General features: G+C 46.7%; 4 protein-coding genes across 11 annotated transcripts in view; 3 read left to right on the top strand and 1 right to left on the bottom strand.

Annotated features, from left to right (window-relative positions):
- Positions 1–1,409, top strand: part of LOC120811846 (uncharacterized) — a 33,309-nt gene extending 31,900 nt beyond the window's left edge. For both annotated transcript variants that reach the window (XM_078096947.1, XM_040167515.2), the window contains exon 44: positions 76–1,409. In XM_078096947.1, the coding sequence (XP_077953073.1) occupies positions 76–277 (202 nt within the window). In that variant the 3' untranslated portion in view covers positions 278–1,409. The remainder of the gene's footprint in view (positions 1–75) is intronic.
- A 234-nt stretch (positions 1,410–1,643) lies between these two features.
- Positions 1,644–5,990, top strand: LOC144390100 (gamma-glutamyl hydrolase-like). The gene is made up of 9 exons (XM_078096199.1): positions 1,644–1,816; positions 3,911–4,019; positions 4,097–4,147; positions 4,271–4,355; positions 4,445–4,583; positions 4,702–4,808; positions 4,898–4,988; positions 5,077–5,211; positions 5,289–5,990. Exons 1-9 carry the CDS (start codon positions 1,741–1,743, stop codon positions 5,405–5,407), a joined length of 912 nt encoding a protein of 303 aa, XP_077952325.1. The 5' UTR covers positions 1,644–1,740; the 3' UTR covers positions 5,408–5,990.
- Positions 5,991–6,254: 264 nt separating this feature from the next.
- LOC120811609 (gamma-glutamyl hydrolase) lies at positions 6,255–9,328 on the top strand. Of its 2 annotated transcripts, none has more exons than XM_078096197.1 (13): positions 6,255–6,439; positions 6,539–6,640; positions 6,762–6,883; positions 7,025–7,113; positions 7,190–7,447; positions 7,535–7,643; positions 7,730–7,780; positions 7,871–7,955; positions 8,028–8,166; positions 8,253–8,359; positions 8,439–8,529; positions 8,606–8,740; positions 8,813–9,328. In XM_078096197.1, the coding sequence occupies exons 1-13, from the start codon at positions 6,425–6,427 to the stop codon at positions 8,929–8,931; spliced, it is 1,422 nt and encodes a 473-aa protein (XP_077952323.1). In that variant the 5' UTR covers positions 6,255–6,424; the 3' UTR covers positions 8,932–9,328. The 2 variants fall into 2 exon arrangements, with proteins under 2 accessions (XP_077952323.1, XP_077952324.1); XM_078096198.1 differs by having other exon boundaries at positions 6,273–6,439; positions 8,037–8,166.
- The window catches only part of dpp6a (dipeptidyl-peptidase 6a), a 125,425-nt gene continuing 121,915 nt past the window's right edge, over positions 9,063–12,572 (bottom strand). For all 6 annotated transcript variants that reach the window (XM_040167123.2, XM_078096196.1, XM_040167124.2 and 3 more), the window contains 4 exons: positions 12,271–12,329; positions 12,115–12,187; positions 11,938–12,011; positions 9,063–10,710 (listed from right to left, as the gene is read on the bottom strand). In XM_040167123.2, the coding sequence (XP_040023057.1) occupies positions 10,561–10,710; positions 11,938–12,011; positions 12,115–12,187; positions 12,271–12,329 (356 nt within the window). In that variant the 3' untranslated portion in view covers positions 9,063–10,560. The remainder of the gene's footprint in view (positions 10,711–11,937; positions 12,012–12,114; positions 12,188–12,270; positions 12,330–12,572) is intronic.

Raw genomic sequence — 12,572 nt, 5'->3', positions numbered from 1 at the left:
TCGTATCGTCATTCGTGCCTGTTGTTGTTCTGCTATTTCCTGTCGTGTTCACGTTCTCCGCCGTCCACTCGTCAGGCCTCAGAAGAGCATCTGGCACGGCTCCACCAGCAGGGGGCTCCGAGCGGTGGACAAACACTGCGAGACGTGGCGAGCGGACCACATATCTGTGGCGGGCCAGTCGTCGAGCCTGACCTCAGGTCTGCTCCTGGGCCAGCAGACCAGGAGCTGCTCCAACCAGTACATCCTCCTCTGCATCGAGACGCACAAAAAGACCTAAATCGCCCACCCAGCGCCCCTCCCATACCACTCCACCATGCCAGCCACCGTAAACGTTAAACACTCGGGGAATATAATTCGGTGCTACCTGCAGCATTTAGTGTTTTGTTTTTTTAAACAGAGGACCACATTAAAGGCGATTCCTTTCACAGCGACGATGCTACATTTGCACTCGTCCCTTTCCTGACACCCTTCAGTGTCACATATCGGCGGTAAAAAGGCTTCATGACAAACATAAAGTCGTCATATGTACGTGCATGTAAAGTGCATGACGAATTCTTATGGAGGCTGCCAGTCTCCTCGGCAATAATGCTTCATGACAATAATGCTAATCATCTGCAAGATAATGTGGTAATGTTTTACTGATGTCAAAATGATACACACGCAGCACCTTTTAACCTTTTATTCAAAGAAAGTTGACTTGATTGCAACCAGGTCCGTGTCATTTCACAAGAATAAAACAAAGTGGGCCAATGCTTCGTCATCAGACGGCCGCCGATGTGTTTTGAGGACAAGACGTCTCTTTTTATGAGACCACCTGCACCGGTCCTGCAACCAGTTGCTTTCTGTTTTGGATTTCCAAAGACTTTTATGGCTACTGTCACTGTGAGAGTGTTAGAAAAACAATTGTAGAATTTTTTTTTTTTTAAAGACAAAAAGAATGTTTTTAAACTCACATGGTCCCTCGTCCAACAGACAACCAGTGTTGCCACCAAAGTCATTTTTGATGCACTGTACTTTATTCAAAAAAGTATTTTCTTGTTCAACATGGTTTTTGTTGTAGTTTTTCATACATCTTGGGGATCTCAAGTTTAAGCAGCTCTTTCTCTCATTAGGCTATTTAATTTAAATTCAATGATTTATTTATACCTTCATAGCACATAACGTCCAATCCGAGGATTCAATTAACGAATGTAATTTATAGTTTTCTCTTCGATCCTACTCATTGTCTATTCTCTATCTTTTTGTACAGTTGTTATGTTTCTAGATCTCTGGTGATGCAAAAGAAACAAGCTTAATATTTTCATTCTTAAAAAAATAAGAATACAAGAAAAATCGATTCCTACAGGGAAAAGTCCCGTGTTTTGTGTAAATAGTGGTGCTTTGTTGAATAAAGTTTACTCTTTTCATAATCGGCTCTTGTTTCATTCACTCATTTGATCTGTTTCAGTGTTCTAGATGCAGCAAATGGTAAACTTTTTGGTCGCTAAAATATTTTTTTAAAGAAAATATATTTTCGTCCCTACAAAGAATATTATTATTATTATATAATATTAGGTTGTTAATTATCCGTGTATTTGTGGAGAAACAAGTATAATCTAGGGAACTTGAGCCATACAGGAAGCCTTTATTTTGACTGAAGTATCCCGGAAGTGACGTCGTCGACCCTGTAACAGCTTGGGAGGAGACCGGCTACACCTGCGTGCTGCTCAGGCGCCAACGTTACTTCCAGAAGAAACAACAATGTCCTTATTCTTTTGCATTTCTCTCACGTGCCTGTTTTACTCCTCGGCCACGCGCAACAACAGACCCGTCATCGGTAAGCGTGCGCGTGATTCACTGCGACACTTTCACGTCTAAAAGTTTATAATATGCACAGGTGAGTCAACTCAGGTGCACGTCACGCTTAAACAAACCAGCCGATGCCAGCTGTTGTGTACTGTCATGTACACGCTCACAAACACACAGCAATACACAGCAGGAAGTAACGTTACTACGTGCCAGTGAGTACTATTTATTGAGAGACAGGAGAATATTTAAACTGTTCATCAACCATCTACTTCCTCTGCATTCACAATAGAAAATACATTTTCTTTTCTGTATTGAATCTAATGTGCTTCTGTTAAATACAATCTATCTGGTAGTGATTCTAAACGGCCTGCTGATCCTTTTCTATTCCATTATGTTATTTTACATTACATTACATGTCATTTAGCTGACGCTTTAATCCAAAGCCACTTACAATAAGTGCATTCAACCATAAGGGTACAAACTCAGAAGAACAATAAACAAGAAAGTGCAATTTCCTCAAATAAGCCAATTTACAACTTGCTATAGATGAGTGGCGTTACAAGTACAATTTAAGTGCTACAGTTTGTTAGTGTTTTTAGTCGAGGTAGAGTCTGAAGAGGTGTGTTTTTTTTCAGTCTGTCATCTTATTAGCATTGTCTACGCCTTGGGACGTGACTGTTGGCTCAGGAGACCAACCGGTTGGGTTTCAGGAGACGGACCCAACCGGTTGGGTTTCAGGAGACGGACCCAACCGGTTGGGTTTCAGGAGACGGACCCAACCGGTTGGGTTTCAGGAGACGGACCCAACCGGTTGGGTTTCAGGAGACGGACCCAACCGGTTGGGTTTCAGGAGACGGACCCAACCGGTTGGGTTTCAGGAGACGGACCCAACCGGTTGGGTTTCAGGAGACGGACCCAACCGGTTGTGTTTTAGGAGACGGACCCAACCGGTTGTGTTTCAGGAGACGGACTGAGATGGTTGTGTTTCAGGAGACGGACTGAACCGGTTGTGTTTCAGGAGACGGACTGAGATGGTTGTGTTTCAGGAAACGGACTGAACCGGTTGTGTTTCAGGAGACGGACTGAACCGGTTGTGTTTCAGGAGACGGACTGAGATGGTTGTGTTTCAGGAGACGGACTGAGATGGTTGTGTTTCAGGAGACGGACTGAGATGGTTGTGTTTCAGGAGACGGACTGAACCGGTTGTGTTTCAGGAGACGGACTGAACCGGTTGTGTTTCAGGAGACGGACTGAACCGGTTGTGTTTCAGGAGACGGACTGAGATGGTTGTGTTTCAGGAGACGGACTGAGATGGTTGTGTTTCAGGAGACGGACTGAGATGGTTGTGTTTCAGGAGACGGACTGAGATGGTTGTGTTTCAGGAGACGGACTGAGATGGTTGTGTTTCAGGAGACGGACTGAGATGGTTGTGTTTCAGGAGACGGACTGAGATGGTTGTGTTTCAGGAGACGGACTGAACCGGTTGTGTTTCAGGAGACGGACTGAGATGGTTGTGTTTTAGGAGACGGACTGAGATGGTTGTGTTTCAGGAGACGGACTGAGATGGTTGTGTTTCAGGAGACGGACTGAGATGGTTGTGTTTCAGGAGACGGACTGAGATGGTTGTGTTTCAGGAGACGGACTGAGATGGTTGTGTTTCAGGAGACGGACTGAACCGGTTGTGTTTCAGGAGACGGACTGAACCGGTTGTGTTTTAGGAGACGGACTGAGATGGTTGTGTTTCAGGAGACGGACTGAACCGGTTGTGTTTCAGGAGACGGACTGAGATGGTTGTGTTTCAGGAGACGGACTGAGATGGTTGTGTTTCAGGAGACGGACTGAACCGGTTGTGTTTCAGGAGACGGACTGAACCGGTTGTGTTTCAGGAGACGGACTGAGATGGTTGTGTTTCAGGAGACGGACTGAGATGGTTGTGTTTCAGGAGACGGACTGAGATGGTTGTGTTTTAGGAGACGGACTGAGCTGGTTGTGTTTCAGGAGACGGACTGAGATGGTTGTGTTTCAGGAGACGGACTGAACCGGTTGTGTTTCAGGAGACGGACTGAACCGGTTGTGTTTTAGGAGACGGACTGAACCAGTTGTGTTTTTTTTCTTTCAAAAGGAATCCTGGCCCAGGAAATCCGTGTGCCCAAACCCAATCAAACGACTTACGTCGCTGCCTCCTACGTCAAGTTCCTGGAGTCTGGAGGCGCGCGGGTGGTGCCCGTCATGTGAGTCCTGATCAAACCGTATACGTTCATGTTCATACAGCAGCTCTAGGATTAAAGCCTGTAACCACCGTCCACAGGCTCGATCAGACGCTGGAGGAGTATAAGCGAGTGTTCAACTCCATCAACGGGTAAATGTGCCCAAACACGGGAATCATTGTGAATAATGACACCATATGTCTATGTGGTGACTTGCCTCCTGAAAGAGTCACGGTCATCCCTTCTGCTGTTGTTGTTGTTGTTGTTGTTCACAGGATCCTTCTCCCGGGAGGAAGGGCCAGCATCATCTCGTCTCCGTTTCAAAGAGCTTCACAGATCTTTTATGAGCTCGCCGTTGAGGTGAGAGTTGTAAGGTATTTGTGGCTCTGTGTGTTTGTGCTGGATTACGCTGCAGACTCTTGTTGTTGTTGTTGTTGTTGTTGTTTCAGGCCAACAACAGGGGCGACTACTTCCCCCTGTGGGGAACCTGTCTTGGCTTTGAGCAGCTGTTTTATTTCACCAGTTTTAAGACGACGCTGTCTCGCACCAACACGACTGGTGTGGCGTTGCCCCTGAGCTTCACCAACGGTACGCTTTGTCTTCCTCCTGCTTACTTTGCGATGAGTTCAGTTAAGAAATGTCTAAAACATACCATCCACACGACCCCAAACTATTTATCTGATCAGCTTCCTCTTTGTTTTTGCAGAAAGCAAAAGCAGCCGGCTGCTGAAAGATTTCCCCGCTGAACTGCTGGACGCTCTGGCGTCCGAGCCGCTCACAGAACACTCGCACAAGTTTGGTTTGGCCCTGTCGGTACGTCGGGAGAACCCAACCCACGCGGTGCATTACGGTGCATTACGGTGCTATGCGGTGGAACCGAACCTCCCATCTGCTTCTTTCAGACTCACGACACGAACGAGGAGCTGAAGAGGTTTTACAAAGTTATCTCCACCAATTGGGACGGAGCCACGGAGTTCGTGTCCACGTTCGAAGGTAGGCGCCCGTTCGGAGTCCCCCGTTGAAGTCCAAAGCCAAACAACGAGCGGGTGAGCACCTTGTCCTCCCCTTTACCCCGGGGCAGCGTACGATTACCCGTTCTACGGCACGCAGTGGCACCCGGAAAAAAACGCGTACGAATGGCGGAAGCCTTACGTTCCTCACTCGCCGTCGGCCGTCAGGACCACGTTCTTCATGGCGGAGTTCTTCGTCAACGAAGGTAAGGGGACCGGCGGCGTTTTCCAGTCGCGCCGCCTGCAGTTGAATCGCGTCACATCGTCTTGTGTCTCCTCGCAGCCAGGAAGAGCTTCCACAGGTTCAGGTCTGAGGAGGAAGAGCGGAGCGCGCTGATATACAACTACAGTCCCGTCCACAGCGGACCCAACGGCTTCTTTGAGCAGGTCTATATATTCTAACGGTCGTTTGCTCGGTGGCTTTTCCCTTTTTAGAACAATTAGTTGTCACTGTGCAACACGACTAAATGTGGTTCATCCGTTACAAAAGAATAGGTCCAAACTTGCAGGAAGGCATTTTTTTTAAATGCTTCATTCTCCTGATCTCTTTTGTCATACTTTTTTTTTAACAACTATCAATTTTGCTGCTCACTTTATTTATTGAAGTAGTCAAATCAATACGTCAACATTCATACACAAAACACAATGTTGACCTTCCTGTGAATGCTGTAACCGGGTGAAAGTCTAGTATTTAAATGCTGTTTACACATTGTGTTCTCTTAAGACATTTCTGCAAAATTAATATTCCTCCAACCAGTTAGCAACTTTAATAGCCGAGATATTTCTCTCAAGAATTATCTGAGAGCAAAACAGAGCTGAAAAGAAAATGTGACCAGAAGCAGGAATGAAGATGATGTTATTGTGTCTGCTCGAGTTGTAAGTAGACGATGTATCCTGGAATAACATGACGACAACAAAAAAATCCTAGAAAAACTGACACGTAGCACAAATAGTCATTAAAATAAATGATCAACATGTGCCTCAAGAATTTGTCCTTTGCTTTATTTGCTATTTCCCATTTTTAAATGCAGGATTTCTCACGTTATAAAATTTGCTTCACGCCTTCGCTGCCATTTTTATTGGCTGGAATTTCTGCCTCTTATTAGTCATGGTAATCATGTCTGAGATATGTGGAAAATTCCCTTAATCGCCCCCTGGTGGCCGGTTGGATGCATTTCACATCCCATATACGGTGACCGCTGTTATCTGCGAAGGGGCAAGGGCCAAACTTGTGCACGTGGTTAAAGTTATTGTCAACAGATTTTGAATGGTGGCGTCCTTCCAAAGGGCAAAGAGAGAGAACCCACAAAAAAACCCCAACTGCTCTCAGTCCTCCACTGATTAGAGTGCACGACTGGAAGAGTTGTCTTTGATAGACGTTTCAGATCGACACCTCTTTGCGTTTTTGGACCCTTGGACATGGAGGCATTCCAGGTACTTTTGTCGTGTTTCCGTTGTGTGTAACGTGTACTCTTGTTTTCAACCCCTGGACCTGCATTTAACCGCATAATGACTCCTAACTTTACGTCGAAGGTGCTGCTCGTGGTCCTCCTGACCGCGGCGGCTCGCGCCCAGTCCTTCCACCGCGGAAAATGTCCCCGGCCGTCTGTCCAGCAGGATTTCGATGTCACGAAGGTAAGAGACGGTGAACTCGTCTCATGTCACTGGTAACAAAGCGTATCAGAGAGTATCTTGTTGACCTACGCAGAGGTTTGGTTTCTCATTGCGGTGTTCTTTTTGTCTTTTTTTTTTTTAGTACATGGGGACCTGGTATGAAATAGAGAAGCTCCCAGCCGCGTTCGAGAGAGGAACATGTAACCAAGCGACCTACAGTCCTCTCGCCGATGGGACGGTCAAAGTTCGCAACGCAGAGCTTCTGTAAGGTTGCTGCCAGTTAACGACCAACGTTTACCATCATTTCTATTTGGTTAAACGTTGCCTTTGCTCACCTGCACATGCGGCACTGTGGTCAGTGTGCCGAGGTTTTTCTAGTAACATTAGTCCGTCCACTCTGCACAGGTCCAATGGGAAGAGAAGTACAATCGAGGGTGTTGCCAAAGTCAAAAACGCGTCACAACCGGCTATATTGGGCGTCGGCTTCTTTAAAGGTAAATCCACCATTTTTAAAATGACGCTACAATACGTACTTGTACTACATCTACTTCCCACCACATCTGTGTGCAGGCGTTCCAGATGCCCCCTACTGGGTGCTCTCCACAGACTACCACTCGTACTCCCTGGTGTACTCCTGTACCAACTACTTCCTCTTCCACGTGGACTACGCCTGGATCCTGTCTCGCACTCGGGTGCTGGCTGAGGATGCCATGGGCCCGTTGCGTGATCGGCTGGCCTCCGCCGGTGTGAACGCCAACCGCCTCACCGTCAGCAATCAGACCGGATGCGATCGGACTGCAGCCAAGACGAACGAGCGACCCATCATTGGCAAGCGACCGCAACGTGAAACCAGGCCTTCTCATGCGGACTCGCTACACTTTTCTGCTTTTCATATATTTATTTTCCTCTCAAAAGGGGTGCTGGCTCAGGAGGTTTCTTCCCCCAAAACCAATCGGACGGCCTACATCGCTGCCTCCTACGTCAAGACGCTGGAGTCAGCGGGGGCGAGGGTGGTGCCCGTCATGTGAGTTGTCGTCACGCGTTTTCAGTCCTGCAGCACATGGGAGCTTTTTGACCCCCCCCCCCCCCTCCTTCTTTGCACCTCTACAGGATCAACCAGACGCCGCAGGAGTACGAGGCGCTGTTCGCCTCCATTAACGGGTAAATGTGTAGATTTTTACCCTTTGCATGTGTCATGATTCCCCCCCCCCCCCCCCCCCTCAGCCTCTGAACCTCTGTTGTCTCCATCAGGATCCTTTACCCGGGGGGCAGCGCCAACATCCTGTCCTCCGGCTACCAACGGGCCGCAAAAATATTTTACGAACTCGCTCTGGAGGTGAGTGTGTAAAAACGCGACCCGCCAGGTTTCCCACAGGATTATTTTCGCAGACTTCACGTGACGTTTCAGGCGAACAAGCGAGGCGACTACTTCCCGGTGTGGGGAACCTGCCTCGGGTACGAGCAGCTGACCGTGCTGACCAGCGGAGAGGACTTACTGTCGCTCACCAACACCAGCGGCGTGCCGCTCCCTCTCAACTTCATGGACGGTACGTCGGCTTTACTTGAAGGAAAAAAAAAAAAAAATCAATCCGATTACCGGTGAGGAATCCTTTTTGCTGTGACCCATTTCCAGGAGCCAAAAGCAGCCGGATGTTTGAAGGCTTCCCGGACGAGCTCATGGAGGACCTGGCCTCCGAGCCGCTGACGGCCAACGTGCACAAGTGGAGTGTGTCGCTGTCGGTGCGTCGCCGTAACAATGGCACTCATTCTTTCTCAGGTGAAAGGAGAAAAACGTTTTAATGTTAGTTTTCTCTTCCAGACGCATAAAACAAACGAGCAGCTGAACAGCTTTTACAAAGTTCTCTCCACGAATACGGACGGAACGACGGAGTTTGTGTCAACGGTTGAAGGTAGACTTTATCGGCACCAGCAGAGCAACACTGGAGATAAAGGTTCATTCATTTATCGGCGCCTTCCTCTCGGCAGCGTTCGACTACCCGATTTACGGGACTCAGTGGCACCCAGAGAAGAACGCGTTCGAGTGGAGGCGGCCGTACGTTCCTCACTCTCCCTCGGCGGTCAGGATCTCCTTCTACGCGGCTCAGTTCTTCGTCAACGAAGGTACGAACGCGGACGATGAGCGAAAGAGGAGCCTTTGGGATTTGTGAACGTTTCTTTTTTCTCTCCTCACAGCCAGGAAGAACTTTCACAAGTTTGACTCTGAGGAGGAGGAGGGAAAAGCGCTGATCTTCAACTACAGTCCCGTCTACGCGGCGCCCCGAAGCGTCTTCGAGCAAATCTATTATTTCTGATTGTAGATGCTGGATTTACATAAATATCACAACAGGCGTTCTGACTCACGTGATCCGCCTGCTACTGGACTTCATGGGAAACGAGGTTACAACATTGTGCTCCGACTGGTGAACAAACGACTCGTCAGACGTAACTTCCAAAATGCTTTATGCACAAATAACACTCGACACATATTATTTTTCTCTTATTTAGAATTAAATGATATTTGAATAACATTTACACATCAAGCTGACGAGACATGGATCTCAATCACAATATGTATATGTCATTTATGCAATCCAGTAAGGAACATTCAAGATGTCAAAATGACCGAGCTGAGCTGTCAGTGCTGCAGGTGACGTGTGAACATGCACTGAAACACAAATGCTCATTCAAATCAGTAAAAGGAGCGACGACACATGTGCCTCGAGAGTTCATCTCATCTGCCACGTTTGCATTGCTTCCTTGAAAAATGTTTCCCCCCTTATATACAAATGTGTAACACTTATCGTAATGCCGTCTGCCTTCGTCCTTGCATCATGTGTTTAGTGACACGGCGCTTTTATTAAACGCACACTTTCTTTTCCGTTTCCTCCACCTAGTGTACCGTCCTTAAACACGAAGCATGCAGTTTGCTTAGTGGGCATATTTGTAACTTTATCTCCCTCCAGCTGCCCAAATCAAGTTGAAAGCTGTGTCTTTTTTTTTTTAAAGTTCTTTTTCGAGCCATGTGTTTATAATAATTGCTGCCGTTTTGGGAAATGTGCTTATTCGCTTTCTTGCTTAGAGTTAGATAAAAACTATTAACGGGAAAACGCTCCTAGAAATAGTCCAGGTCACAACCATTCCTAAAAGCACAACTTGTATGCATAAAACCAGTGAATGTTCCCGTTCTGGTAGTTTGTTTGCGGCTGCAGGATTTCTTTGTCAAAGTAAGGCACAGTGACTAAAACAACTGAATGCTTTCCATCTTTGACAAACACTTGATAAAAACCGCCTCATTTCGTCTTCCGCCAGCGTCACTGAGACGCACAAGTCGAGGCTACGAGATGAACGTCGGGGGAACCACGGATGCCAAAAGAAAATATATCCATAATTGCCGAGTGTATGTTTGTGTGCTATTTACACACACAGTAAGAACAAGAGACACAACCACAGTCCAACATGAAGGGTCTTCACAACTTTAAAAATAGCAACATTTCCTGTATCGGACCACCAGGAGTCTGATCTCCGCTGATGTACAAAGCCCGTGAGTCGGGGCGTCCTCACGACGGCGTCGACAGTTTGCGTGGAAGCTGCTTTGGCGGAGCAGCTCCAACCCGGCTGCGGAGGGTCAGAATGCTCCCCGGACACCTCGTCGGGTCACCGGCCTCTGAACTCTGGGCAGCAGGTGTGAAGATGGACTTGGGTCTAGATTCCGTCGTCTGCTGGAAAGGCAGTCTCGGAGACGGCATGCGGACGGGGGGCGGGGGACGGGGGATGGGGGGGGGGGGGTCCAGATGCAAGTTGAGCAAAAAACAGACGAGAGTTGCACGTTTTTTTTTTCCCCGTACCGCCGCGCGTCAGTGTTGTTGTGAGCGGGATGGAGGACAGGAGGGAGGACGCATGGGTGGGAGGGATGCAGGGCACACGAGCCTCAGGAGGCCCAGCTAACCCTCGTCCTCGCTCTCCTCCTCCAGGGCCTCCTCGAACACCTGCTCCGGTAGCCTGAAGCACTCCTCGAAGAAGTTCACCAGGGACTGGCTGAGGTGCTGCCTCGTGGCCGCGCTGCGGATGAAGTGACCTTCGTCGGGGTAGATCTGAGACAGAAAGGACGGGGGGGACAGAGACACAGCGTTTGGACGTGTTCACATCCCTGGATAACAGACATGCGACGCTAGACGTTATATTTTGTATGTTTGGATCAGGTTGAGAATCGGGGAGAATCTATTGACGATCTATTTCTATTATGTGTTACACATACTATGACTTTTTAAAACAACATGCTTTACTATTAAATTCATTGTTTTATGGTATTAATGACATACCATTACTTTATTGAGGCCTTTTCAACATACTATGCAGGGACTATGTCACATTATGCCATTACTTTTTTCAAGAAACCGTACAAATTATTTCATTGTCATACACATATTGATTGTGGGTTGTATCGGATTTATTCCTACATAGCAAATTTTAACTTACTGTATACTATGACTCTTTTGGACAAACATGTCATAGTATGACATTTGTAATGTTTTATAATTCATTTCCACATACGTTATCTTTTTAATTCTACATTTCTACATATACTGTGACTCTTAACATACTACCCTTTGACTTTTATCTGAATCTTTTTGACAATCCATTTAAAGATTTCTTCTTTTGACATTCTATCCAAATGTTATGCTATCAGTTATTTTGAATTCTTAAATTTGAATTATTTTTTGACATTATGTTCGGGACTTACATGATTATTTTGACATTTTTTATTTTGACAAACTAAATAAAACTACAAATTACTTAATGATTTTTTTCAATATACTATTATACAATCTGCAGCTTTTACGACTTTTCTGACATACAATTCTAACCACTGCAAGTTATAATTTACTATTAATTCAATTCAATTCCAATTCAAACAAATCAAATTACAAATGATCCTTCTGAAAAATGTTGAAACGCAAATTAATTTAGCTTTCCAAGGTTGAATACTAAATTAGCACTATTTCTGGAGCGTTATCTCCGATAAGATATTCTATCTGCGTTATAACCTTTACACGGGTCGACCTAAAGCCTCACGAAGCAAAGCGTGCGTCACCCATCGCTCGGCCATTAAGCTCCGCTGAACATTCGGCCGCAGCAATTTGTGTCCTAATTGCATTAGTCCTGGTGTTAATGCATCGCAGGTCTCATAATCTCATTATGCGGAATGAAGGCATTGTGGGGGCTAATCCTCTTCCCCACTGGGACCACAAAGCTCCCAGAGGTCGGACCACGCGCCGACCGGGCAGAAGCTTCAATTAGTGAAAAGCAAACCCACGTACCTGTAAGGTGTAGTTGGCCTTCTCATTGATAAGCTGGGCGATGAACTTTGCTGTATGTTGGAAATGGACCTTTTCTGGGAAAACATAATGAGAAAGGCGGCGAAATGTCAGAGATCTCACTGCTCGGTGTGAGGTTTACAAACGGCTCCATTAGAGTGTTGAACATTCTCGCCGTACCGTCAGCTGTTGGGTGAACAATGAGGAACTTCTTATCCATGAACTGAGATGCTCTGTGCGCTAAATTTGCCGTCTGAGGAGAAATGGGAAACGAATGAGATCAGATGAAAATGCTACGACAATGATCACAGCTGGAATGCGAGACACAAGTCTTACCGTGTACGCCCTCGGATCAGGTTTAGGCAGCCCGAGGTATCTTTCTGAAAACGCCGACGCTGCAAGGGAAAGACGGCATCAACTTGCTGCATCGACATCAAACTCCAATCAACTCCTTATTTCAATGAAAAGACGAGTGATTTCTGTCCTGTTCCTCGGTCATTTCGAAGGACAAATAGTACACGTTTCCATGTTTTCCTCCATATTCAAATAGATTCAGCCATCTACATATTCTCTAGTTCGCGGCAAGGTCTTCATTTGCATTTCTGAACGTAGACGGCGTCGTGGCGCGTCGCTCGCTC

This window comes from Gasterosteus aculeatus, chromosome 21, assembly GCF_964276395.1.
Source record: "Gasterosteus aculeatus chromosome 21, fGasAcu3.hap1.1, whole genome shotgun sequence".
Taxonomy (NCBI): domain Eukaryota; kingdom Metazoa; phylum Chordata; class Actinopteri; order Perciformes; family Gasterosteidae; genus Gasterosteus; species Gasterosteus aculeatus.
Note: the sequence above shows the minus strand (reverse complement) of the source record. Positions and strands in the feature narration are given on the sequence as shown.

Excerpts from the sequence above, each read along its gene's own strand:
- LOC120811609 (XM_078096197.1), top strand. Across the intron at positions 6,641-6,761 it reads AGGATTTCGATGTCACGAAG|TACATGGGGACCTGGTATGA; the intron begins GTAAGAGACGGT and ends TTTTTTTTTTAG. Across the intron at positions 8,360-8,438 it reads AGTGGAGTGTGTCGCTGTCG|ACGCATAAAACAAACGAGCA; the intron begins GTGCGTCGCCGT and ends TTTCTCTTCCAG.
- LOC144390100 (XM_078096199.1), top strand. The coding sequence starts at position 1,741 with ATGTCCTTATTCTTTTGCATTTCTCTCACGTGCCTGTTTTACTCCTCG. Across the intron at positions 1,817-3,910 it reads CAACAACAGACCCGTCATCG|GAATCCTGGCCCAGGAAATC; the intron begins GTAAGCGTGCGC and ends TTCTTTCAAAAG. Across the intron at positions 5,212-5,288 it reads GGAGTTCTTCGTCAACGAAG|CCAGGAAGAGCTTCCACAGG; the intron begins GTAAGGGGACCG and ends GTCTCCTCGCAG.